Source organism: Ornithorhynchus anatinus, chromosome 4 (assembly GCF_004115215.2).
Source record: "Ornithorhynchus anatinus isolate Pmale09 chromosome 4, mOrnAna1.pri.v4, whole genome shotgun sequence".
NCBI classification, from domain to species: Eukaryota; Metazoa; Chordata; class Mammalia; order Monotremata; family Ornithorhynchidae; genus Ornithorhynchus; species Ornithorhynchus anatinus.
Window position 1 is genome coordinate 58,136,143 of NC_041731.1, and position 26,021 is coordinate 58,162,163.

Sequence of the window (26,021 nt, forward strand, 5' to 3'; positions counted from 1 at the left end):
CAGGAGGAGATGCGAGCCCGAAGGGAGGGGGAGAGGACAGGGGCGGAGATGTAGATCTGCGTGTCATCTGCGTAGAGATGGTAGTCGAAGCCGTGAGAGCGGATGAGTTCACCGAGGGAGTGAGTGTAAATGGAGAACAGAAGAGGGCCAAGAACTGACCCTTGAGGAACTCCAACAGTTAAAGGATGGGAGGGGGAGGAGGTTCCAGCGTAGGAGACCGAGAATGATCGGCCAGAGAGGTAAGAGGAGAACCGGGAGAGGACAGAGTCCGTGAAGCCAAGGTGAGATAAGGTATGGAGGAGGAGGGGATGGTCGACAGTGTCAAAGGCAGCAGAGAGGTCAAGGAGGATCAGAATGGAGTAGGAGCCATTGGATTTGGCAAGAAGGAGGTCACGGGTGACCTTAGAGAGAGCAGTCTCGGTAGAGTGGAGGGGACGGAAGCCAGATTGGAGGGGGTCTAGGAGAGAATGGGAGTTAAGGAATTCTAGGCATCGATTGTAGACTGTGTCTACCCCAGCGCTTAGAACAGTGCTCTGCACATAGTAAGCACTTAACAAATACCAACATTCTTGAAAGAAGTGGGGAAAGAGCCATTGGAAAGTGAGTGGTTGAAGATGGCAGTCAGGGAGGGGAGAAAAGCGGGGGTAATTGCTCTGATGGGGTAATAATAATGTATAAGTGCTTACTATGTGCCCAGCACTGTTCTAAGCGCTGGGGTAGATACAGGGTCATCAAATTGTCCCACTTGGGGCTCACAGTCTTAATTCTCATTTTACAGATGAGGCACTGAGAAGTGAAGTGACTTGCCCAAAGTCACCCAGCTGACAGGTGGTGGAGTCGGGATTAGAACCCATGACCTCTGACTCCTAAGATCGAGCTCTTTCCACTGAGCCGTGCAGCTTCTCTAAGGTGTGAAGGGATGGGGTAAGAAGCACAGGTGGTAGAATTTGAGAGGAGGCGAAAAAATTTCATCTTGAGATACTGCTGGGAAGGATGGGAGAGTTGAAGAGGGTGCTTGAGAAGGAAGGGACTAGAGAGGAGCAGAAGAGATTTTAGGGAGACCAGGACTAATGGTTTCAATTTTATTGACAAAGAACTTGGCCAGGTTCATGAGGGACATGAGACGGGGGCTACAGGAGAACAGCGCGTTTGTCGGGGGGAGGTTAAAAGTCTAAAACAGCGGTCCCAGACAATGAGCATGGGAGGAAATGAGGATGGAGAGGTCTAGAGCACCGGCCTGGGAGTCAGAAGATCATGAGTTCTAATCCCGGCTCCGCCACTTGTCTTCTGTGTGATCTTGGGCATGCCACTTCACTTCTCTGGGCCTCAGATACCTCATCTGTAAAATGGGGTTTGAGACTGTGAGCCCTACATGGGACAGGGACTGTGTCAAACTTGATTTGCTTGTCTCCACCCCAGTGCTTAGTACAGTGCCTGGCACATAGTAAGCACTTAACAAATACCAATATTATTAGTATTATTACTATTGCTCGGCAGATGAGAGGGCCAGATTAGAGCAGGCGGAGGTGAATTCCCACTGGATGAGGTCGACCTGATGTGTGGATTTTTGGGAGCGGCGCTCCACAGCTCATGCGCTAACAATAATTACGGTATTTGTTAAGCGCTTACTCTGGGCCAGGCACTAAACTAAGCCCTGGGGTAAATACAAGATCATCAGAGTAGACTCAGTCCCTGTCCCACGTGGGGCTCACAGTCTTAATCTCCATCCTACAGTTGAGGTAACTGAGGCACAGAGAAATGAAGTGACTTGCCCAAGGTCACCCAGCAGACAAGTGGCAGACCTGGGATTAGAACCCCGGTCCCTCCGACTCTCCGGCCCTTGCTCTATCCATTAGGCCATGCTGCTGTGTGACCTTGGGCAAGTCACTTCACTTCTCTGTGCCTCAGTTACCTCTGTATGGTGGGGATCATTGTGGATGGGGAATATGTTAGATTGTCATATTGTACTCTCCCAAGCACTTAGTACAGTGCTTTGCACACAGTAAATGCTCAATAAATACCACTGACTGTGAGCCCCTTGTGGGACAAGGACTATGTCCAACCTGATAAATTTGTATCTAAAAGCAGCATAGTGGATAGAGCACGGGCCTGGGAGTCAGAAGTTTCATGGGTTCTAATCCTGGCTCCACCACTTTTCTGCTGTGTGACCTTGGGCAAGTCACTTCACTTCTCTGTGCCTCATCTGTAAAATGGGGATTGAGACTGTGAGCCCCAAGAGGGATTGTCTTTATTACTGTATTATGCTTTCCCAAGCACTTAGTACAGTGCTCTGCACACAGTAAGCACTCAATCTATACCACTGAATGAATAAATGAGTGAATGAGAGAGACTGTGTCTAACCTGATTTGCTTGGATCCACCCCAGTGCTTAATACAGTGCCTGGCACTTAGTAAGCACTTAAATACTAGAATTATTATTACTACTAACATGGTAGGCATTTAACAGATACCATTAAAACAAATTCAAAATATAAACGAACTGACATCCCTCACCCCACTGTACTCTCCCAAGCACTTAGTACAGTGCTCTGCATAGAGCAAGTGCTCAATAAATGCAACTGATTGACTGATTTCCCACAGCGGCATGGAGGTTCCAGGCTGCAAGGGTCCCGGTTTCTGCTGGCTCCCCACCCCTGTGGGCAGGGAGTGAACGCCAAGTTTGAGTCTCAGGGCAACAAAACGCCAACGGGCCATGCGTTTCCAGACGTGATTTGGCTCTCCAGCGTCTCAACTGTCGGCCGAAGGGCTTCCCAGTGGGAACCTTCTTCGTCCGTCTCTTTGGAGGAGCAGGGTGAGTGGGCAACTTCGACTTTGGTGAGGTGAATGCGCGCCTGGGTCCTCTCAGGTGACTTTTCCCTATTGGTGTAGCACCTCTGGCCCACATCCTCCCGGATTTCCTAGGCTTTGCAGGATGCAAGTTCGTTGGCAGTAAGGTCAGAGAAGGTCTGTGCATCTCCTCCCGTGCCTTCTCCCCCTCAGGACTGCAGCGATTCATCCCGACACGGGGTCTTCAACACTGCTTTGTGACCTCAGTTTTACTGATACTCCTTGCTTCCTGTGTGAACGTGGGCAAGTCACTTCACTGCTCAATGCTTCAGTTTCCTCACCTGTAAAATGGGAGAGTCAATCCCTGCTCTCCCTACTTAGATTTTGAGCCCCATGCGGGGCAGGGCAGGGGCAGGGCATTCCTACTTGGATGTCCTCCCGCCACCTAAAAGTCAACATGTCCGAGGCAGAGCTCCTTATCTTCCCTCTCAAACCCTGTCCTCTCCTGAACTTTCCGTCACTGTGGACGGCACTACCATCCTTCCCATCTCACAGGCCCACAACCATGGTGTCATCTGTGATTCTGCTCTCTCACTCCACAGGTCCAATCCGTCACCAAAACCTGCCAGTCTCACCTTCACAACATCGCCAGGATCTGCCCTTTCCTCTCCATCCGAGCTGCTACCACATTAGTACAGTCACTCAAACTACCCCGACTGGATGACTGCATCAGCCTCTTTCCTGATCTCCCAACCTTCTGCCTCTCCCCACTCCAATCTATTCTTCATTCCGCTGTCTGGATCATCTTCTTGCAGAAACGCTCTGGGCATGTCACCCCCCTCCTCAAAAACCTCCAGCGGTTGCCTATCAACCTCCGTATCAAACAAAAACTCCTCACTCTTGGCTTCAAAACTCTCCATCCCCTTGCCCCCTCCTTCCTCACCTCTTTTTCTCTCCATCAACATCCCAGCCCGCACACTCCTCTCCTCTGCCGCTAACCTCCTCGCTGGGCCTTGTTCTCACCTGTCCCGTCGTCGACCTCTGGCCTAGGACTTCCTCCCTCCTCAAATCTGCCAATCACTCTTCCCACCCCCGTTCAAAGCCCTACTGAAAGCTCACCTCCTCCAAGAGACCTTCCCAGACTAAGCCCTCCTTTCCTCAGCTCCCCCTCCTTTCTGCATCTCTTCAACTCGCTCCCTTTGCTTGTTCCCCCTTCTCCCCGCCCCACAGCACTTATGTATATATCTAAATTAATGTTATTTGTTAAGCGCTTACTATGTGCAGGGCACTGTTCTAAGCGCTGGGGTAGACACAGGGGAATCAGGTTGTCCCACGTGGGGCTCACAGTCTTCATCCCCATTTTACAGATGAGGGAGTTCCTACTAGATGAGGCACAGGGAAGTTAAGTGACTTGCCCACAGTCACACAGCTGACAAGTGGCAGAGCTGGGATTCAAACTCATGACCTCTGACTCCAAAGCCCGGGCTCTTTCCACTGAGCCATGCTGCTTCTCTAAATTATATCTATTGATATTCATGCCTGTTTATATATCTATAGTTATATTCATTTATATTGATGTCTGTTTACTTGTTTTGATGTCTACCTCCCCCATTCTAGATTGTAAACCTGGTGTGGACAGGGATTGTCTCTTTATTGCCAAATTGTACTTTAGTACTGGGCCTGCACATAGTAAGCGCTCAGTAAATACGACTGAGTGTATCGCACTCTACAAAACACTTGGGAGTTAGAGTAGAAGCGCAAAGACGAGTTTCTTGCCACACCGAGTTTACATTCAAATGGGGAAAGAGGTATTAAAATACGGAGTTGGGATGTGGAGCAGGAAAGAAGGCAGAAAAATCAGACTCAAGTATCTCCCTTGCTGTCCGGAGCTAGCTCTGAGCTAAAAGTTAGCGCCCACCTCTGTGGCCTGAGAGGAGCATTCTTTGGTGTTCTCCCTTTTTTAATAGTATTTGTGAAATGCTTTACTATGTGCCAGGCAGTGTATTAAGTCCTGGGGTAGATGCAAGACAGTCAGGTTAGACACAGTTCATTTCCCCCATACGGTTCAGTCTTGAATCCCCATTTTACACATGAGGTAATGGAGGCACAAAGAAGTAAGTGACTTGCCCAAGGTGAGAGTAAACAAGGAGTCAGCATGTTCTGAGTTCTAATTCCAGCTCCACCACATGTCTACTGTATGGCCTTGGGCAAGTCACTTACTTCTGCACCTCAGTGACCTCATCTATAAATGGGAATTAAGACCGAGTCCCATGTGGGACAGGGACTGTGTCCAACCTTGTATCTACCTCAGCACCTCTGCGTGTTGAGGGGAAGAGTATGTGTCTGTTTATTGCTGTATTGCACTTTCCCAAGCGCTTAGTACAGTGCTTTGCACACAGTAAGCACTCAGGAAGTACAATCGCATGAATGAACAGTGTCTGGCACATAATAAGCGCTTAAGAAATGCCGTTACAAAAAAAAAGTGGCAGAGGCAGGATGAGAACCCAGATCTTTAGACTCCCAGGCCCCTGCTGCTTGTCCCACGTTATCAATAATGGTAGAATGGATGTTTACTGAGTACAGCCAGTGCTTTTACCGTAAGAAAGATGTTTTATGAAATACAGCCCGGCTCAGACTTTTCTAAAATTAAAACTGGCCCTGAGGAAAAAAATTACCCTTACCCAGCAGATGTACATCCTTCACACCAAAACTTTATGAGCCAAACAAACTTATAGGTTCCACTCCCTTCTTGCTATCAAAGCCTTCCATCAAGGTGATTACAGCAGGGTAGGGTGGATCAAAAGAAATTGTAACATTTGGAATAGCTAGACTGGAGCAAAAGGATTGTAGTTACCATTGATTTTGTAAGGATGAAATTGTTTAATACCTGTCTACTACAAAAAGAGATTCTAGAGTTTTAAAATGGAGATGGAAATTTGGAAGACAATATGTTTAGTAACTAATATTACATGAAAAATACTTGAAATTACACAATAGGGCAATTTTTTGATAGTAATAGATCTTTATTTGCAGATGAAAGCCATATACTTCTTCCAGAGGTGCAAAATGTACCTTGAAACCCAAATTGTAGAATTTGTGTTAGTATAAACATTTGTTTAAGCACTGCTAGACTCCTTTTTGGCAAACTGCTATATTATATTGTTTAGTCTTGTGCAAAACTGACCATTCAACTATGAACCAATCAATATCAAAACATTTCTACAAAAAAACAGAAAGTACAGGAATAGTGGCTCAAAGAACAAGCTGCCATTAATGCATAGATTGGTTTACAGTATTTATCCCAACTGAAGTATCCCTTTTGTGACTTCAAGTTTTTCCAAATCATCTGTGTATCTATATACATAAAAACCCTAACAAGGCACATAATCCCTATTTAGTTCTACTGCAGTCAGTCTTTCGGCAAACTGTACACCAAGATTGTTTCAGTAAAACTAATTCATAACATTACAAGACAAACCAAAGCCACCTTTACTACATAGACTTAAAAAAACAAAACAAAAAAACCTTAATATTGATTACAGTCCAAAGCCTTGCAGGGAGTGGTGAAAAGAAACAAAACTGGAGGCACTCATACCCACACACCACAAAAATTTCAGCTCATACACCCTCATCCTCCCCAGTTCAAGGCCGGTTTTTAGACAGCCATCCTTTTAAATGAACACGGCCATCTAAATTCCAGACCAGAGTACAGCTTTACCTTAGGCATACAAAAAACATTTAAAAAAACAAACCTATCATGGATACACAACTATATTAGCGCATATTGAAGCTGCCTTTTGCTAACTGGGAATTTTTACTCTAACAAAATACTGTTGCAAGGAGGTTTTTTTTTTTCCATGTACATTAACTAAAAAAGTGCTCGATTTTCCTAGTTTTCAAACTGCTTAAGCCTGCCACTTTATTTTAATGGCAACTGTGGCCAAATATTCTAAAAGTGGCATATTACCTATACGCACACACAGCAATGTTGAAGACATAACACTGTACATTTTTCTAAATAAAGTAGTTTTCCATGGAAGTGTAGATGGGGAATAAGTTATATTATATCTGATCGGCTCTTGACAAAGATCTTCACCAAACTCAAATTTCATTGGAATTATTGAGGTCAGCATTTAGACCAAGTGTCTCAAAATTGTGCAGTAACTTTAAGAAAACGAGAGAATCTCCCAGATAGGGAATAGTGGCAAATTGCCTCCAGGTGCAAAAATAGGTCTAAAATGGGAAGCTATTTAATTCCCACCACCCATTTAAAAGAAGAGAGTCTTATTATTCAAAGATAAACGGGTTTATCTTTCTTCATGTTTACTTTTCCATCTCAAAGAAAATGAAGCTCTAGGTATTGGCATTTTTCTTAGGAATGGGTAAATGCAAGGTATTTCCAGGAGTTGGGAGATGAATTTAAGGAAAAGGAAAATCGGAAATGAGGTAATATGAAGAGAATTATGAACCAAAATGTGAAAACTTGACAAGAATAAACAAGTGATGAAAAACTAAATGACTTCACACACTATATATATTTTAAACACTCTGTAAAAGTAGCAGAAACCACGACATGTAAACAGGAATTAGTAGCACAAGAAAGGATAAAGAAAAGCAGAACAAAGTTAAAAAAATCCAGTCATTAGGTCTACAAAATATTGTAAAAAAAAAAAGGAACACTAAGGAAAAGTTGTAAATGCATTGATAAGAATTGTGGACAGTCAATTTTCAACTGTTCAGCAAAGGACAGAAATTAGAAAGATAAAGGAAGATAAACTTTATAGGCTGATTCTGCACAGTGTGATTTACAAACCCTGGAAAATGCAGTACTTAAATCCGGTGTGCCGTGGATTTTAGAGATATTTCTCCGTCCCCGTCCCCGTCCCCGCCCCCTGCCCAGAACATTTCATTTTTGCCAGTGTGGACACAGCAATAGTCAATCATTCTCCAAACCGGAGAGCCAAGAGGAATTTTCCTCTGCCCTAATGTCATGTAATACAACTGACAGCAAAAGGTCTTTTCGAAACACTAGTTTGCATCAAGAAGACTAAAATTAAGTCATACTAAAACATACATTTGGCTATATTTCAAAGAACTCTTCACAGGACGTAGCCTGTTTTCAACAATATCATGAAGTCTTATATAATGAAGAACTTCAACAAAGTTACACTACTTTCTCCAATTTCTCAGTATATAAGAAATTGTCACTCCAGTCTGAAAACATCAACACCAGAGGATGGTGCCAGCTGCAACTTTACTGGGAGGGTTGATCCAGCTTTAGGACCTCTGCTACCTGGAGTTCTCTGGTTCAAAAAAAGGTGAAATGGTGTTTTTTTGGTTGTTGGAGTTGTTCCCCAGTTCCTATCAACCCCTTACCCATCCTAGCCCTTTTTTGATGATCAGTTTGAACTCCCCAAAAGCTGAGCTTCTACCCAGTAAGCAGCTTCTGTAAGATGTCTGTCACTTGGGCTGGGCACCAATTGTCAGGGAACCCGCAAAGCCTTCAATCCCAAGCCCCATGTGGCAAATTCAGTCCAAGATATAAACGGCTGAAAGTATCAGCATGGCCCCCGAAGAGGGAGATTAAATTTAACAGTTGGAGAGAATAAATTAATCACGGTTGAACGTCTGTTCTGAACATCTCTATTTACTAGTGCTTTCTTGTAACATATGAGCAAGGGGACTCCTTGCTGCTCAGAAGCTTCCTTTGAGAAATTATCTGAGCAGATATTTTCAAGATTGTTTTTCTGACTAGATGTGAAAGAGCTAAATTTTACAAAAAGCCTTTCATATAATTACCTCTCTCTCTCTCTCTCACACACACACACACACACACACACACACACACACACACTCTCATGTTAAATAGGCAAGAGGAATCAGTTGGGGATCTGAACATAGGTAGTCACTTTGGAGAATGCTGATCCTTAAGTGGATTTTTTTTTTTAAGGTAATTCGTTGGTCAGCCTTGGTTTAGAGAAGCCACGGTGCAACAAGATATCCACTGCCCCATTTTGAAATCACCCTTGTGATCTTGGCCCTTAATTACAAAATAAATAGTAGTGTACAGGAAAAGGAGGGGAAAGAGGGGGAGGGGGTAGAGAAGGCAAAAGGAAAAAAAAAACTGAATGACATCTCTTCTATTATTGGATTTTCCTAGCACTTCTTTCAGGCCCCTTAAAGAACCAACCCAGCGTTAGCATCTAAATATACTAAATGTCTTCTAACCACACCATTCTCAGGTTATTCAAGAGAGAGTCTCATGCTGAGAGAATTTAAAAATAGGAGTCCTCACTAAGATGTTTCTCCTGCCACTGGATCAGTTTTAACACACAATACCACTTGTATGTTTTTTTTTGAAAGCACAGTGCAAATATTATTGGAGAAGGGTCGAACTAGAAGTGGATATGGGTGGTGGGAGAAATACAGCTGATTCAGTAAATATCCCCAGATGATTCAGTAAATACCTAAATCCAACCAGTTCCCTGATCCTCCACTTTCTCTCTCTCTCTCTCTCAGAATATATGGTCCTCACAACTTTCCTGTGAGGTAGTTATTATTCTTCCCTCTTACAACAGGGAGTTCAGAATCTAGAGTGGTAAAATAAGATCCATGAAGGCAGGAATCATGTATACTAATTCTATTCTACTCTCCCAAGCACTTAGGACCGTGCTCGGCACACAACTGGTGCTCAATAAATGTGATTGTCTAAAGCCATTACAGTATTAAGAGCTTCCATTAAGAAAAAAAGACCAAACCACCCAAAAAGCTCAGAACATGACTGCTAACCCTGAATTAAAGACTTTCCCCCACTCTCAGTATCAAGCTTCAATGAAAAGCTTCCAGCAGGACCCCAACAATGGCCCCTATATATCCATCTTGGATAACTCTGGAAATTAAACTCAAGTTTAAGAAGATGTTTGGAATCTACAGGATTATGGTTACTTTCTGAATTCCATCTAAGAAGTGGGGAGAGAGGCAGTGGTCAAAAATAGAGGACAGCAACCAGATTTTATTATCAGCCAGAGTTCGGGACAGATGGGCTTATACTTAAAATTACCCAAGCCCTTTCTTTTAATTTCACTGCATGAAATAGGAACGTGTCTCCAATACCTGTAGTGCCTTTAACACAGACAGTGATATCAAGTGAAAAATCCAATTTACCTTCAAGCTTAATGTACCTGATGTGTCAAAGTGACTTTCCTGACTAATTTGAGGCAGGAGTGAAATATTAAGTTACACTTCAATAGAAAAATTCAGTCAAAATTCTACTCTATACTTAGGCAACAGTCACCTTTAATGCTTGGTTAATGTGGAGTATGCATCCATTATATACAGAAAAGGTTATCAAGTATTGGTCATTAAAGTGTATGACTGACCCTGAGAATAAGTTGTTTTGATTAATATAAAATATAACATGTGAAGGATGCCTAGTCCACACTTCAACCAGGAATTTCTTTAACTAGCCGTGAAGTCCAACTATGTAGAGTTGTAACATTACAAAAAGACATCTCCTGAACACAAAACACTGCAATTGTACTGATATGTTTTCAGAACATTACAAAAATTTTTTACAAAGAGTAAGGCATTTTTAGTGATACACAGTATGGAAATGTGGTTTCAAAGTTTACAATGCAATGTGATAAAGTAATTGGTCATAAATTGTCTTCAGATAGGTATTATACACACACCACACACACACACTCACACACAGTATTCTACCGAAGTTATGATTAAAACTTAAAAATCCTCAATAATTGTACTGACGCTGGCAAGGCTGGTGAACAATCAATCCACTGTGCTTAGTTTGCCGGGAGTGGCAATCCCTGGTAAGATTTTGGCGACGAAGGCTATTTCTAGTCAGAGAATGTCTTCCGCTGTGTTTTTTTACCCACGGGGTAGGACGCAAGCTCTTGGTTTGTTCCAGAAAAGTCGTCTGAGTAGCAAGGGCCGTAACATAGCAGTGGATGTGCTGCTCCATTTCATTTTGTGCTTCCATCCTGGAAAAGGAGAAAAGTTAGCTTTAAAACAGGCACGTTTCTAATTTAACGCCGAAGACACATACTTATTAGAGGTAACAAGATTCATTTTACAGCTAGTGTTCTTTGCTAAGTATCTTTTTTCTGGTATTTAAGTGCTTACTACGTGCCAGGCACTGTACTGAGCACTGGGGAACTTACAAGCTAATCAGGTTGAACACAGTCTGTGCATCACGTGGGGCTCGCAGTCTTCACCCCTACTTTACAAAGAGGTAATTGTAGGCACAGAGCAGCAAAGTGACCTGAGCGAGGTCACACAGCAGACAAGTGGTGGAGCTGGGATTAGAATCCAGATCTTTGATTCCCACACCCTTGCTCTAACCTTTAGGCCACGCTGCTTCCCCTTGGCTACTGCATGAACAGAGGAAGAGTTGGGTGTTCTTACAAAGCCATGTTCATTCTCGGTCTAAAAAAATATTCTGGCCTACAGTTTTCTTCCCCACTGTTGTGTCCATGCCAGTGTTGGCAGAAGGGGGGAAGTGCGCATCTCCAACTCTGCTGTATTTATCTCAAAATGTTTCTCTTCCTCCATAACAAGCTATAGGACTGTAAGAGAAGAGTTAGGAGATACTTCTAGATAAGGACCCCCAGTCTTGAAAGACTTGGCTGTTAAATGGTCTCGCAAAAATGCTACCTCATTCCCAAATAACTTTTGTCTACATTTTTAAACTCTGTGGCATCTCCCTTCCTTTTTCTTTTAGCATCTGTCTCCCCCACTAAGCAGCAAGTTCCCTGAGGGTGGGAGTTGTGTCTTCCAACCCCTATCGAATTCTCCCAGATACAATTCTTCTGATACAGAGCACTGCAATATTTTTGATACCTGAGGCTTTTTTTGGTTAGCTCTACACCCAGTTTTATAATACGAAGGCTGTCATCTCGCAACCCTCTCAGGGTCGCGTCCGGAGAGTTTCCAGGACTCTACCAGTCTCAACTACAGGAGGGAGAGTCACGCAGACCCTCCCTATCTTAGCCAGTGGCTAGCAAGTGGCAGGCAATCTTCTACAAGTCAAGACTCCCCTGTGCCAGGCAGCAGCGGCCCGCAAGAGTCGAGGGTGGAGACTCAGGTTTACTGCGTGGAAGGAGGCAGCGGTCAACTACTTTCGTATTTTTACCAAGGAAACTCCCTGGATCCACTACCAGAACGATGGCAGATGGAAGGGGGTGTTCTGGGGGAGATGTGTCCGGGTGTCGCTATGGGTCGGAGACGACTCGGCAGCATAAGACAAGTTGTCTCGCAATGCTGTGCGGTAAGATGAACGAGGGGTGCATCACTCCCGTCCCCCTTCCCAATCCCTCCCCTCCACCCCAGTGCATTAGAGTTTGCTAATGTCACTCGCACTGAGCCCCAGCAGGCTCGTATCAAAAGAACCTTCTGACACTGCCCCAGATGCACAGTAGAACACGCATTATGGCAGAACGGTATTACGTTTATTCTCCTAGTTTAGGGGCCCAGAGACATTAGACAATGAGACAGCAAACACACTGAGTTCAGTCGTGTATGTGATTTTTTTTGGCATGGGATAATGTTCAAGCAGTGGCTTAGTGGAAAAGACCACAGGCCGGGGAGTCAGAGGTCCTGGGTTCTAATCCCGGCTCCGCCACTTGTCTGCTGTGACTTGCCCAAGGTCACACTTCACTTCCCTGGGCCTCAGTTTCCTCATCTATAAAAGAGACAGTCAGTGCCTGTTCTCTTTCTTACTTAGGCTGCGAGCCCCCATGTGGGACAAAGACTGGGCTTGCACTTGCTACCTTATATCTACCCCAGCGTTTAGTACAGGTCTTTGCACTTGGGAGGACTTCACAGATACCGTAATGAATGTTTCAACAGCAGCCTGGAGACACTCCCTCTAAAACGAATGCTGCATCTGGACTCAAACTGAGTCCCTCCTTTCAGTTTCGGTTTAGTGTTAGGCTGGGCCCTCCAATCCTGGAGCTCAGCTCAGGAGGGGCTGCATCAGGCAGGGCAAAACACTATTTGCATTCATTCAATCATATTTATTGAGCGCTTACTGTGTGCAGAGCACGGTACTAAGCACTTGGGAGATAACAAGAAACACATTCCCTGCCCACAACGAGCTTACAATCTAGAGGGGGAGACAGTAAATTTTCCACCGGTGCTGCATTCTCCTAGGCAGTTGTGATCTGTGGAAAATTCAAAAAAAATACTTGAAAATGACTATGAGGTTCTGGGCTCTTCCAAAGCCTGTTTCTTTAGGAAACCTTAACTATGACAGCCCCCACAAAATCCATTAAACTAATTCTTTCTACCCTGAAGGCTATTTTTACAATAAGCAGCCGAAACTATTTAAGAGCCATTCTACATATGGAAATCAAGTGCGCGCAGCTGCTCTAGGCTTATTTTGGTTGCGAGGGAGTGGCTACTGAATGGTAAGTTGCCAGTCCATTCGTATTCCTAAAATAGAACTTTTCCAGGAGAATAAACGATCATACTAACTTTATTAACAATGAGTTGGTTTGAAAACCAGTACACTTTTAAACATTTTCAGTGAACAATAAACAACCTTTAGACTCACTAGCAGATGGATAAAAACAAAAACAGCATGGTCCCAAAGTGAGAATACTTACTGTGCCAGTGAGCCTTAAGCAGCTTTTCCTGGCCCTACAATGTTAAATGGTGAACTATTAAATCACTAGAATGACTTCATACGCTTTAATTTTACTATATGAATTTGATCAAGTTACTTGTTTACAATCAAGTCATTAAGTGACATTTATCTTAATCATCTGATCAGGGCACCATAGCAATTTATCATACGAACAACTCTTACAGAAGTTAAGCACTGACAGCTCCCTTTTTCAAGTTGTTTACCGTGACATCCCGGGATGGTTTCAACAAAAATTACTGATCACGTTGACCTCTTAAAAAAACAATGCTGATTCTTTGTATATGACAGATCAGAGTGAGACAGTAGGAGACCATACTTTATTATTCCTATTTAAAACACTTAGGTCAACCTAAAAATAAAGGGTGGTAACCGATATTCATTTATGCATCATAGAATCATGTCATATGCATTTCAAGACAGTCTGTCACATTGGAAGGCAATGTACAGTGTCGGCAAACTGATATTCGCAAAGTTAAAACGGAATTAGGCTAATACTGGTTTTTTCCTCAGAGGATTTAGGGTAGGAGCTAGATTCTTAAATTTCTTGGAATTTAAGAAAAAAAGTTAATAAGAGTGCAACGTATTTAAATTTGCATGGTTAAACTTGTTTGTGACCTATATTTCTGGTTGCTTCTTTTTAGGAGCAGCACAATATCCAGTCTTACTGGTAACCAGAGGGACACTGGATCCCTCCCTCTCCCATGCCAGCTGAAGGCAGATTTCCCAACCTCTTCTCTCTTTACCCATTAAGAAAAGGTTTGACTGGGAATCTTGCCAAAATTAGGCTCTGGCACTATGGAAAAAAAATCCCAAATGAATTGTAATTTTTTTCCCCCTGGGATCAGACAGCAGTCATCCCTCACAAAATGATAAAATTTGAGATTTCATTGTTCATTCAGCCTACTCTTAGATCACTCAATCAAAAGTGTATACTCCTCAAACTTTCTCCTGCAGTGTTACTATAGAATACAAAATGGAATTTAAACACTGGAAGAAAAAACAGATCCAGAAGAATTTCTCCTCTGGGAAATTGAATATCTTCTCTTATGTGTTAGGGTTTATCCTTTACCATTGTATACAAATGATTGTGCAATTGGTTATTTTTAATAGTCGCTAAATTTCTGGTCAATTGAAATGATTTTAATCATACTCCAAAAAATAATATTTACCAGGATTCATTTCATAATGAAATGCATAAACAAAAAAAATATTCACTGGTTGCCCATAAAGGTACTGAATAATTCTAACTTATGTATGCTGTTGAATTACTGAGCTACTAGATGGTTAAAATGTGGGTCATCTTCCCTACTTTCAGGTTATTTATGACATCCAAACTTGGGTAAATATCCTTTGGTAGGAAATATATGGAGTTGCATTTGAATTGTTCTGTGAAAAGCAAAAATTTTAATGACAGTCCAGTTGTTTGGTATCGTTTGCAAGAACAGAAAGTTTTCTACTCGTGCCTTTGGACCTCGTATCTAGAAACTACCTAAAATTTACAGCAACCGTGATCTCACTCCTACTCAAATCGAGCATGCATACGAAACCTACGTTTAAGTCTACGAATTTATAATCTTTAAAAAGACAACCCAAAATGACTGCCTGGAATGATGCTTTCTGTGAAATATTACAGCTTACCTGGGACTACTGGAATTATGAAACTCTTCTGCCGCGCAGTTTGTCTCGTTGAGACTGCGACAAGAACCGTGGACGGCATACACAGACATGCTGGGGTGTTCGATTAGAAGATTCTCCATGGGACTGGTCTCCACCTTGATAGTGGTTAATCCACCTGCAGTAAAACATGGGGGCGGGGTGATAAACCAGCTCTCCTCCATCGGACAGGACTCAAACTGGATGAAGCAAGAATCGCTGGCTTCGGTCAAGCATTCGAGAGAAGCTGGTAAGCAGGAAAACACTGGCGGGTGATCATCGGATGACTCTTCGCTGGTGTCTTCTTCGGATGAAAAGCTTGTGCAATTGTCTAGGTGTATGCCACACAGTCCCAGATGTCATGGTTTGACAGTAAGGTAAAATCACCAGTGATTGTTTATTGAAGAGGGGTCAAATCCATTATGCACAGAAAGAGAATGAGAAAACTAATATTAATACCATTTTATGTCCTCGATTCTATTAGTATATAAAGGATAAAATAAAGCAGGCCCTGTGCGTTTGTCTTCACCATCATCACATAATCAAGCAACATGTGTAAAGCCCTGGGTTGGGATTTAAGGTTCCCCAAAGAGAAAAGAGCCCGAAAAACAAGACTGGTGATTACCAGTCTTGTAAAAGTGTAAAAGTGATTAACAAATTAGTTCCCTAGGGTATGAAACTCGTATCAATCTTATGGATCACTTGAAATACTGATTCGGGGATTGTTTTTTATTTACTTCAGAGCTGCTGGTTTACTTATGTAAAATTTAATATAAAAAATGCCTTTTTAAAAAATGAATAAATCAATGTTACATATACCAGAATCCTTACCTATAAAATCAACAAGAATCCATTCATCATCTTCTTTTTCACTAAATTCTGGTTCTTGGCTAGAAGAATCATTGATTTCGCCCATGAGCATACTATTCAGCCTTTGGAACATTCTTAAGGCAAGAATGAGGTTTGGCTAGTTGATCTTCGTATCTTGATACTTCAAAAACACACTTGCCTTCAACTAGCCAAATGGCACATGAAGGAGACAAAAGTGCATAGATGCTAACAATTTGTCGAGTGTGAAATTCACAAGCTGCAAGGCAAAAAAAAAAAAAAAAGAACTGTAAACTGGCACTGATGGACAACGCAAAAGGCTTGAAAATTTTATTTAAAAAAAACCAACAACCAAGGTTTACTTTTTTTTTTACTGGCATTTGTTAAGTGCTCACTATATGCCAGGTACTGTATTAATCACCCCTTGGGGTAGATACGAGCTAATCAGGTTACAAGCTAATGGGGGTCACAGTATTAATCCCCATTTTACAGATGAGGTAAACAGAGAAGTGAAGTGACTTGCCCAAAAAGTCACATAGCAGACAAGGGGCGAGGGCAGGATTAGAACCCAGCTCCTTCTGACTCCAAGCCCTGTGCTCTATCTACTAGGCCATGTTGCTTCTCCTCTTGTCTAGGAGGGTTGCAGCATTTCCTTCTCCCAAAGGCAGAGGGGAGAAAAATCTCCCTTCAAGTGTTTAGTACAGCACTCTGCACATAGTAAGTACTCAAATGCCATTGATTGGTTGCATGTAGAAGATTTTCTTGTCGTGTCCCACCCACCCACCTAATTCTTGGGCTCTGTCTAATGCGGAAGGACAAGGGCCACCTTCTCACTTTTTCAACAGTTCATTTCCTCAACCAAAAAGGAATCGGGATTATTACATGCCAACTTTTGTTCACCTGGAAGCTTGTACTTAGATAAAAGTGGCTAGAATAAAATAATTCCCTCCAATTTTACACATTATCCCCACTCCTCCCCCCACAAGGTCTTAATCCAGCTCCATGGAAGAGGGAAAGGGGCTATGGCCCCCATCTTGTTTTCCAGCTACCCCAAGGACTACAGTGGATGGTCAAGCAGAAGCTCTCCCTTGGCTCCTGGCAGGACAAGTTCATAGCCCCTTTTGGCATACTTTGGGCATATAATAGTAATAATAATGGTGGTCTTTGTTAAGCGCTTACTACGTGCAAAGCACTGTTCTAAGCGCTGGGGGGAATACATGGTGATCAGGTTGTCCCACGTGGGGCTCACAGTCTTCATCCCCATTTTGCAGATGAGGTAACTGAGGCACAGAAGTTAAGTTACTTGCCCAAAGTCACATAGCTGGCAAGCAGCAGAGCCAGGATTAAAACCCATGACCTCTAACTCCCAAGCCCGGGCTCTTTCCACTGAGCCATGCTGCATATCAAACCCACTGACTTATAAGTAAATGGTCAAATGTAACCCGCAAGTAGATACCCTAAGCAAAAAGCAAGCAGTTATGTGGCATACTACTGAATGAATAAAGAGGGAATACAAATCAAGTTAATATTTTGGTTTATGTGGTGTTAGATGTTGACACTGTTGTTCAAGTATCAGACCTACACTTTCTTAGGACAGCTGAGAAAACTGGAAGGTTAAGAGATGCGACTCGGATTCTGTCTCCCAATTCTGTTATACTGTACTCTCCCAAGCACTTCATTCAGTCAGTCGTATTTATTGACCCCTGGGTGCAGAGCACTGTACTAAGCACTTGGGCGAGTACAATAAACAGGCACATTCCCTGCCCACAACGCAGCATTTAGCACAGTGCCCTGCACACAGGAAGCAGTCAATACGATTGATTGGTTGCTCGAAATCCTGTGTGAACCCTGTGAAAAGCCATAAACCTATATTTGCCAAACAGGTGGGGAGGGAATTCATAGATAAAATGTTTACCTGCAATCATTTGCTTAGAGGAGGATTGAAATGCAGAGACAAGACTAGAAGATTCAATTCCCAAACCAGAACTCTAACCCTATTCACAAAACATTCCCCCCTTTCCCCTCTCCCTTCCCCTCAGCACTATGCTCATTTGTATTTTTATTACCCTATTTATTTTAATGAGGTGTACATCCTCTCGATTCCATTGATTGCGATTAAGTTGTCTTGTTTTTGTCCGTCTGTCTCCCCCGATTAGACTAAGCCCGTCGATGGGCAGGGATTGTCTCTGTTGCCGAATAGTCCGTTCCAAGCGCTTAGTCCAGTGCTCTGCACATAGAGGGGCTCAATAAATACTACTGAATGAATGAAAACATTAAAAGGTGATAAATGGGTCCATTTACCATACGGACATGTCGGTTCCCAGGATGGGGTGTGGGGGGAGACCAGCACTTAGATAACCAGCAATTGGGGGCGGGGGCACGGCACTGTCTTTTCATTGAAAGATTTCAAAAGGTTAGACCAGAACAGACCCTCTGATTACTGGGGAATGTAGTACCACCTAAAATTAGCTCTACTTCAGCTCAAACTCCTTTTTTCTCAAGTCCTATCGCTCCACCTCAAACAAGAGGTTTGTTTGGCTGCTTCTGAAAGACTAACTGCCCATCGCATGGTATGAAGATGGGATTTTATACTGAAGGCAGAGATCTAGATAGCATTTCAAATGAGAGCTCTTTTTCCCTACAGGTAAATGAGCAAATTAATATTATTAATAACCATAGTAAAGTATTTATTAAACACACGCTATGCCAAGCCCCGGGGTAGATACAAAATAATCAGGGTGGACACAGTCCCGGTCCACAAGGGGCTCACAGTCTGAGTAGGATTTAATCCCCCTTTTACAGATGAGAAAATTGTGGCACAGAGATAATAATGTTGGTATTTGTTAAGCGCTTACTATGTGCAGAGCACTGTTCTAAGCGCAGGGGTAGACACAAGGGAATCAGGTTGTCCCACGTGGGGCTCACAGTCTTATTCCCCATTTTACAGATGAGGTAACTGAGGCACAGAGAAGTTAAGTGACTTGCCCAAAGTCACACAGCTGACAAGGGGCAGAGCTGGGATTCAAACCCATGATCTCTGACTCCAAAGCCCATGCTCTTTCCACTGAGCCACGCTGCTTCCCTGAGATGTTAAGTGGCTTGCCCAAGGTCACACAGCAGAGTGACAAAACAGGATTAGCACTCGGGTCCTCGGACTCTTAGGCCCACGCTCTTTCCACTAGGCCACACTGCTTCTCAGGGAAACAAACTTTGTGGTGTTGCGTCAGACCAGGGTTAATAATAATAATAATAATGTTGGTATTTGTTAAGCACTTACTATGTGCAGAGCACTGTTCTAAGCGCTGGGGGAGACAGGGGAATCAGGTTGTCCCACGTGGGGCTCACAGTCTTCATCCCCGTTTTACAGATGAGGGAACTGAGGCCCAGAAAGTTAAGTGACTTGCCCACAGTCACACAGCTGACAAGTGGCAGAGCTGGGATTCGAACCCATGACCTCTGACTCCCAAGCCCGGCCTCTTTCCACTGAGGGTTCTCCAAACTGGCTGAGAAACACTTAGAGACCCTCGATACCTTGCCCCTTCTCTGAGTTGCCCCACTTTCTGCTGCCCAGTTCTTAAATAAGGAACCTTCAGATTCATTCATTCTTTCAGTGGTATTTATTAAGCGCTATGTGCACCGCACTGAACTATGCGCTTGGAATGGACAATTCGGCAACAGAGACCATCGGGGCAGGCAGACAAAGACAATAGCAGTGAATAGAATCAAGGAGATGTACACCTCATTAACAAAATAAATAGGGTCATAAATAATATACACAAATGAGCACAGTGCTGAGGGGAGGGGAAGGGAGAGGGGGAGGAGCAGAGGGAAAGGGGGCTTAGCTGAGGGGAGGTGATGGGGGGGGGGAAGAGGGGAGGGAGCAGAGGGCGGAGGGGAGCAGAGAGGGGGCACAGGGAAAAGGGGTAGCTCTTAGCGAAACACTCGTAATCCTGGAGGGAAAAAGCTAGTGGAGACAACTGGGAATAAGGCTTAGAACGCTGATTAAGCACCGGCTTGTAAAAAGAATCAGGTTCCGAAGTCAATGTATTCAGATGCTTGCCACAGTCTGCATTGCATCTTCCAACACAATAGCTTTTCCACCACTAAGAGGAGCAAGAGTCCTGGCAGCAATTCTTTGCTTTTTCCTTTGAAAGTAATAATTTTTAACCATGCCGGTATTTGGCAAGCATTGTACACAGTGCTGGGATAGAGACCAGATAATCGGGTCTGGCAGTCCCCGTCCCACATGGAGCGCACAGTCTAAGAAGGAGGGGCAACAGGTAATAAATCCCCATTTTACAGTTGAGGAAATAATAATAATAATGTTGGTATTTGTAAAGCGCTTACTGTGTGTCGAGCACTGTTCTAAGCGCTGGGTAGATACAGGGTAATCAGGTTGTCCCAGGTAGGGCTCACAGCCTTAAGCCCCATTTTACAGATGAGGGAACTGAGGCCCAGAGAAGTGAAGCGACTTGCCCACAGCCACACAGCAGACAAGTGGCGGAGCTGGGATTCGAACCCATGACCTCTGACTCCCAACCCCTGCTCTTTCCACTGAGCCACACTGCTTCTCTACCGGAAACCGAAGCACGGAGAAGTTAAGGCCCAAGCTCTTTTCACTAGGCCTTGCAGGCAAGGGAAAAGCTTTGAGTCAAATACACAGGGTCATAAATGGTCATATTTGTTCCTCAGCTATTACTTATTGAACCCTGGGTAAACAAAGTTCACTTGCATGCCTTCCTTAGTGGCCAAACAATGATCATCTACCTAGTAGTGACGGGAAATCTTTTTTTTTTTTTTTTTTGGAGTGCACTGCATTGTTTTCAGCCCAACAGAAGCACAACCTTTGTTTCCTGCCCACAATTCTTACGACGAGTCAAAATTAGAGAGTTGGGGAGGAGGAAGGGCAAGAAAGGTGATGATGCAATTTTCTCGAGCAAGATCCTGCATATTTGTTATGGTGTATAATTAGATTACCCAATAGATGAATAATGGGGCAATTTATGGTTAATGGGATATAGCATTACCCTAAATTCTCTGTGAACAGGGACCGGTGTCTTATGAGTCTCTCGAACTTTCCCAAGGGAAATAGATACCCTTAATCGATCATATTTCCTGAGCACTGTGTAAAAAGCACTTGGGAGTACAGCACAACAAAATTATACACATTCCCCTCCCACAACAGTCACTATTATGCTTTTCTTCACAGTGGGATATCTTCTGAGTGACTGAATTTTTGTCTAGGAAGCTATGCCTAAAATAAATAAAAATTAAAAAATCAAATTTTAAAATAAAAGAAGTTCATCTAGGTCCTACTTCTGGCTAAGCCATCCAGCTTTGGGCTTGTCAGCTTTGGGATATGGGGACTTTTAAAACAAACAATGTCAACGTCTTTAGTTTCAGAACACTCTTCTCATCCCCTGTGACCTCCATTGTTTCCATTTGGAAAAAATCGTGTTATCGACCTAACTGACAGAAGACAATTTAAATTCGTTTAAAAGCAGTTTTGAATGATATTGCTAGCTGGGCTATTAAGCAGATTTCATCTCCCCAGAGCTTCAGCCTCACTCGAGGGGTAATGACAGCACTTGGAACCGAACTGACTAGCCACAGTGGTAGCCTTGATTTTTAAAAGATGGATTAATCTCGTGAAACCGGAGACTCCTCTTGTGAGGATTACACTTCTGGCGGAGGGAAAGAGAAATAAACACTTTCCCCTGCCTAAACCTCATTTCAAGCAGTTTCTACATTTTCTGATGAAACATCGGAATGATTCCTTGCTGAGGGGGAGAATCAGTATTAGTATATTTGTCTAGAAACATTCCCCATACTCCCAGGTTTCGGGAAGGGCCAGCCCCAACTATACAATCCGATTTGCTTGTATCCACCCCAGTGCCCGGCACACAGTAAGTGCTTAAATGCCACAATCACGATTGCATCCAGAATGGCCGAAGAGCTTAAATTCAGCACAGTGAGGTTGCTGACAGCAGACCAATTCTACGAAAGAGCAATCGATCGATATTTATTGAGTGCTTCACTGTGTTTAGAGCACTGTATTACGCGCTTGGGCGAGTACCATACAACAGCTCTGGCTAGCATCCTGTTTCAGTGCTATACTGCAGTATGTAAAGTGCATCCTGTTTCTACTTTCGAAATGCACAAGCGCAAAGTTGCGTAGGAATGGCACTCGGGCCCTGTTAGGACACGCATTAGTAGGTACAGGGAGGACAAATGATAGAAGGCGTGCTAGGAGAGGGAGAAAAATAGAGGGATGGAAATATTAGGCAAAATATCCAGTCCCAGGTCCAGTCGCTAAAGGAGCAGCACTGTGGCTCAGTGGAAAGAGCCCGGGCTTAGGAGTCAGAGGTCGTGGGTTCGAATCCCGGCTCCGCCACCTGTCAGCCGGGTGACTGTGGGCAAGTCACTTCACTTCTCGGTGCCTCAGTTACCTCATCTGTAAAAGGGGGATTAAGACTGTGAGCCTCACGTGGGGCAGCCTGATTACCCAGTATCTACCCTAGCTCTTAGAACGGTGTTCTGCACATAGTAAGCGCTTAACAAATACCAACATTATTACTACTATTAAAGCCAGGATTGTGCAGGCATCTTAAGGGGACACTGATGGCTCCGGTCCTCAAGAATGATCTATGAAAGGAAAGGGGTTAGGGGTGGGGAGGGGAAAGGGGAAAGATACATTTTCTGTGTGTGTGCGTGCTAATTCTGTTGTATTGCACGTGGAAGAGTGCTTAGTACAGTGTTCTGTGCATAGTAAGTGCTCAATACCCCTAAATAACTGATTCACCCTCTACCCCCCACCCTCTGCTCCTCCCCTTTCCCCTCAGCACTGTGCTCATTTGTATATATTATTATTTATTACCCTATTCATTTTGTTAATGAGGTGTACACCTCCTTGATTCTATTTATCTTGATGATGTTTTCTTGTTTTTGTTTTGTTCTGTCTTGCTTTGTCATCTGTCTCCCCCGTTTGGGCTGTGAGCCCGTCGTTGGGCAGGGATGGTCTCTATCCTTTGCCGGATTGTCCATTCCAAGCGCTTAGTACAGTGCTCTGCACATAGGATGCGCTCAATAAAGACTACTGAATGATTACCAGAACTGTGACAGGCGCTGTAATAATACTAATAATAATGGTATTTAGACTGAAGGCGGCTGGCCGGAGGTACAACAAGTCAAGTGACCGCTCGTTGTGGGTAGGGAAGGCGTCTGCCACCTCTGTTGTACTGGACTCTCCGCAATGCTCACTACAGTGCTCCGCACACAGTGAGTGCTCGGTAAATACATCAGGCTGATTGTCCTTCGGCGGGAGGAAGCTGCTGGCCGCGGGATGGGCCGGGTTTGGGGCACACCTGAGTCCGGAGAAAGTAAACAAGGGTGGCTCTGCTGGCTGCGGGGGGAGGAGGAGGAGAAGGAGGAGGAGGAGGAGGAAGAAGAGGAGCAGGAGGAGGAGGAAGAAGAGGAGGATAGGAGGAGAAAGAAGAAGAGGAGGAGTAGGAGGAGAAAGAAGAAGAGGAGGAGTAGGAGGAGAAAGAAGAGGAGGAGGAGTAGGAGGAGAAAGAAGAGGAGGAGAAAGAGGAAGCGGAGGAGAAAAAGAGGAGGAGAAAAAGAGGAGGAGAAAAAAAGGAGGAGGAGGAGGAGGAGAAAAAAAGGAGGAGGAGGAGGAGGAGAAAAAAAGGAGGAGGAGGAGGAGAAAGAAGAGGAGGAGGAGGAGGAGAAAGAAGAGGAGGAGGAGGAGAAAGAAGAGGAGGAGGAGGAGGAGGAGGAGAAAGAAGAGGAGGAGGAGGAGGAGAAAGAAGGGGAGGAGGAGGAGGAGGAGGAGAAAGAAGGGGAGGAGGAGGAGGAGGAGGAGAAAGAAGGGGAGGAGGAGGAGGAGGAGGAGAAAGAAGAGGAGGAGGAGGAGGAGGAGGAGAAAGAAGAGGAGGAGGAGGAGGAGGAGGAGAAAGAAGAGGAGGAGGAGGAGGAGGAGGAGAAAGAAGAGGAGGAGGAGGAGGAGGAGGAGAAAGAAGAGGAGGAGGAGGAGGAGGAGAAAGAAGAGGAGGAGGAGGAGGAGGAGGAGAAAGAAGAGGAGGAGGAGGAGGAGAGGAGAAAGAAGAGGAGGAGGAGGAGGAGGAGGAGAAAGAAGAGGAGGAGGAGGAGGAGGAGGAGAAAGAAGAGGAGGAGGAGGAGGAGGAGGAGAAAGAAGAGGAGGAGGAGGGAGGAGGAGAAAGAAGAGGAGGAGGAGGAGGAGGAGAAAGAAGAGGAGGAGGAGGAGGAGGAGAAAGAAGAGGAGGAGGAGGAGGAGGAGAAAGAAGAGGAGGAGGAGGAGGAGGAGAAAGAAGAGGAGGAGGAGGAGGAGGAGAAAGAAGAGGAGGAGGAGGAGGAGGAGGAGAAAGAAGAGGAGGAGGAGAGGAGGAGGAGGAGAAAGAAGAGGAGGAGGAGGAGGAGGAGGAGAAAGAAGAGGAGGAGGAGGAGGAGGAGGAGGAGAAAGAGAGGAGAGGAGGGAGGAGGAGGAGAAAGAAGAGGAGGAGGAGGAGGAGGAGGAGAAAGAAGAGGAGGAGGAGGAGGAGGAGGAGAAAGAAGAGGAGGAGGAGGAGGAGGAGAAAGAAGAGGAGGAGGAGGAGGAGGAGAAAGAAGAGGAGGAGGAGGAGGAGGAGAAAGAAGAGGAGAGGAGGAGGAGGAGAAAGAGAGGAGGAGGAGAAGAGGAGGAGGAGGAGAAGAGGAGGAGGAGGAAAGAAGAGGAGGTGAAAGAGAGGAGGAGGAGAAAAAGAGGAGGAGTAGGAGGAAGAAGCAGCCTTCCCGGCAGCGCAGGAAAACAGGCCCCGCCGCGGCCTTGGCCAGCCGTCCCTCCCCCCCCACCCGGGGGCTTCTTGAGCGGTTACTGAGTGCGGAGCACTGTACTAAGCGCTGTGGGGAGGAGAGTACGATGGCAAGGAGCCGGCAGACAGGTTGGGTGCGCAGGGCGAGGGGGAGACAGACGTTGGGCTGAGTAGTCAGTTGAGGGGGCAGGGCTGAAGGGGGGGGGGCAGGGCTGAAGGGGGGGGGTCCGGTCCTGCTCCGAGCCCCGAGCCCGACCCTGCCCGTTGGGACAGCGCCCCCTTCAGGGCGTCTCCTCTCCGCCCCCCCCCCCCCAGCTCCCCCTCCTGCCACCGCTCCACCACACACACACACACACACACACACACACACACACACACACACACTCTCTACCCCCCGGGCTCTCCCCTTCTCCCCCTCAGGGCTCTCCTTCACCTCCCCCCCCCCGTGCTCCCCCTCAGGGCTCCCCCCCTTAGAAGGGCTCCCCCCCAGGGCTCTCCCTTTCTCCCCGCTTCCCTCCAGTGCTCCCCTCAGTGCTCCCTTTCTCCTTCAATGCTCCCGTTCCTGTAGGCGCTCCACCCCCGCCCCCCGAGCTCTCCCTTTCTCCCCCCTTACCCATCTCAGGACTCCCCCTTTCTCCCCCCCAGTGCTCCCCCTCAGGGCCCCCCCCTTACAAGCGCTCCCCCCCCCCACCCCCTTCAGGGCTCTCCTTTTCTCCCCCTCAGGGCTCCCCCCCTTACAGGGGCTCTCCCCCACCCCCCTCAGGGCTCCCCCCACCTCAAGACTCTCCCTTCCCCCCCAACTCCCCCTCGGTGTTCCCCCCACCCCCGTCAGGGCTCTCCCTTTCCCCCCCAATGCTCCCCCTCAGGGCTCTCCGTTCCCCCCATGCTCCCCCCCCACCTGAAAGGCTCTCCCTTTCTCCCCCCAGTGCTCCCCCCAACCCCCCTCAGGGCTCTCCCTTCCCCCCCCCCACACTCCCCTCAGTGCTCTCCCCCTTGCAAGCGCTCTCCCTTTCTCCCTCAGGGCTCTCCCTTCCCCCCTCCCCCGCTCCCCCTCAGTGCTCGCCCCCCTACCTGAAGGTCTCTCCCTCTCTCCCCCTCCCCGTCCAGCGGCCGCCGCCCGCCCAGGGTGAGCGCGTCCCGGGCCGGAGAGTGGCGGGGGCGGGCACACTCACGGAGCCCGGCGGGGCTGACGGGCTGGCGTCGTCTTCCTCCTGTTCCTCCGCCGCCGCCGCCGCCGCCTCGGAGCCTTTTGTTGTTGTGGCCGGAGAACAGCTGATG

General features: G+C 45.7%; 1 protein-coding gene across 5 annotated transcripts; it reads right to left on the bottom strand.

Annotated features, from left to right (window-relative positions):
* Positions 1–5,788: 5,788 nt before the first annotated feature.
* Positions 5,789–26,021, bottom strand: TP53INP1 (tumor protein p53 inducible nuclear protein 1). Of its 5 annotated transcripts, none has more exons than XR_003758820.2 (5): positions 25,815–25,966; positions 15,937–16,192; positions 15,091–15,436; positions 10,478–10,786; positions 5,789–8,639 (listed from the first exon to the last, which is right to left on the bottom strand). XR_003758820.2 is itself a non-coding variant. In XM_029062405.2 (5 exons), the coding sequence occupies exons 2-5, from the start codon at positions 16,046–16,048 to the stop codon at positions 10,769–10,771; spliced, it is 510 nt and encodes a 169-aa protein (XP_028918238.1). In that variant the 5' UTR covers positions 16,049–16,192; positions 25,815–25,962; the 3' UTR covers positions 10,552–10,768. The 5 variants fall into 5 exon arrangements, 4 of the variants coding, with proteins under 4 accessions (XP_028918237.1, XP_028918236.1, XP_028918238.1 ...); XM_029062405.2 differs by lacking the exon at positions 5,789–8,639 and adding an exon at positions 13,412–13,445 and having other exon boundaries at positions 10,552–10,786; positions 25,815–25,962; XM_029062406.2 differs by lacking the exons at positions 5,789–8,639; positions 10,478–10,786 and adding exons at positions 12,533–12,967; positions 13,412–13,445.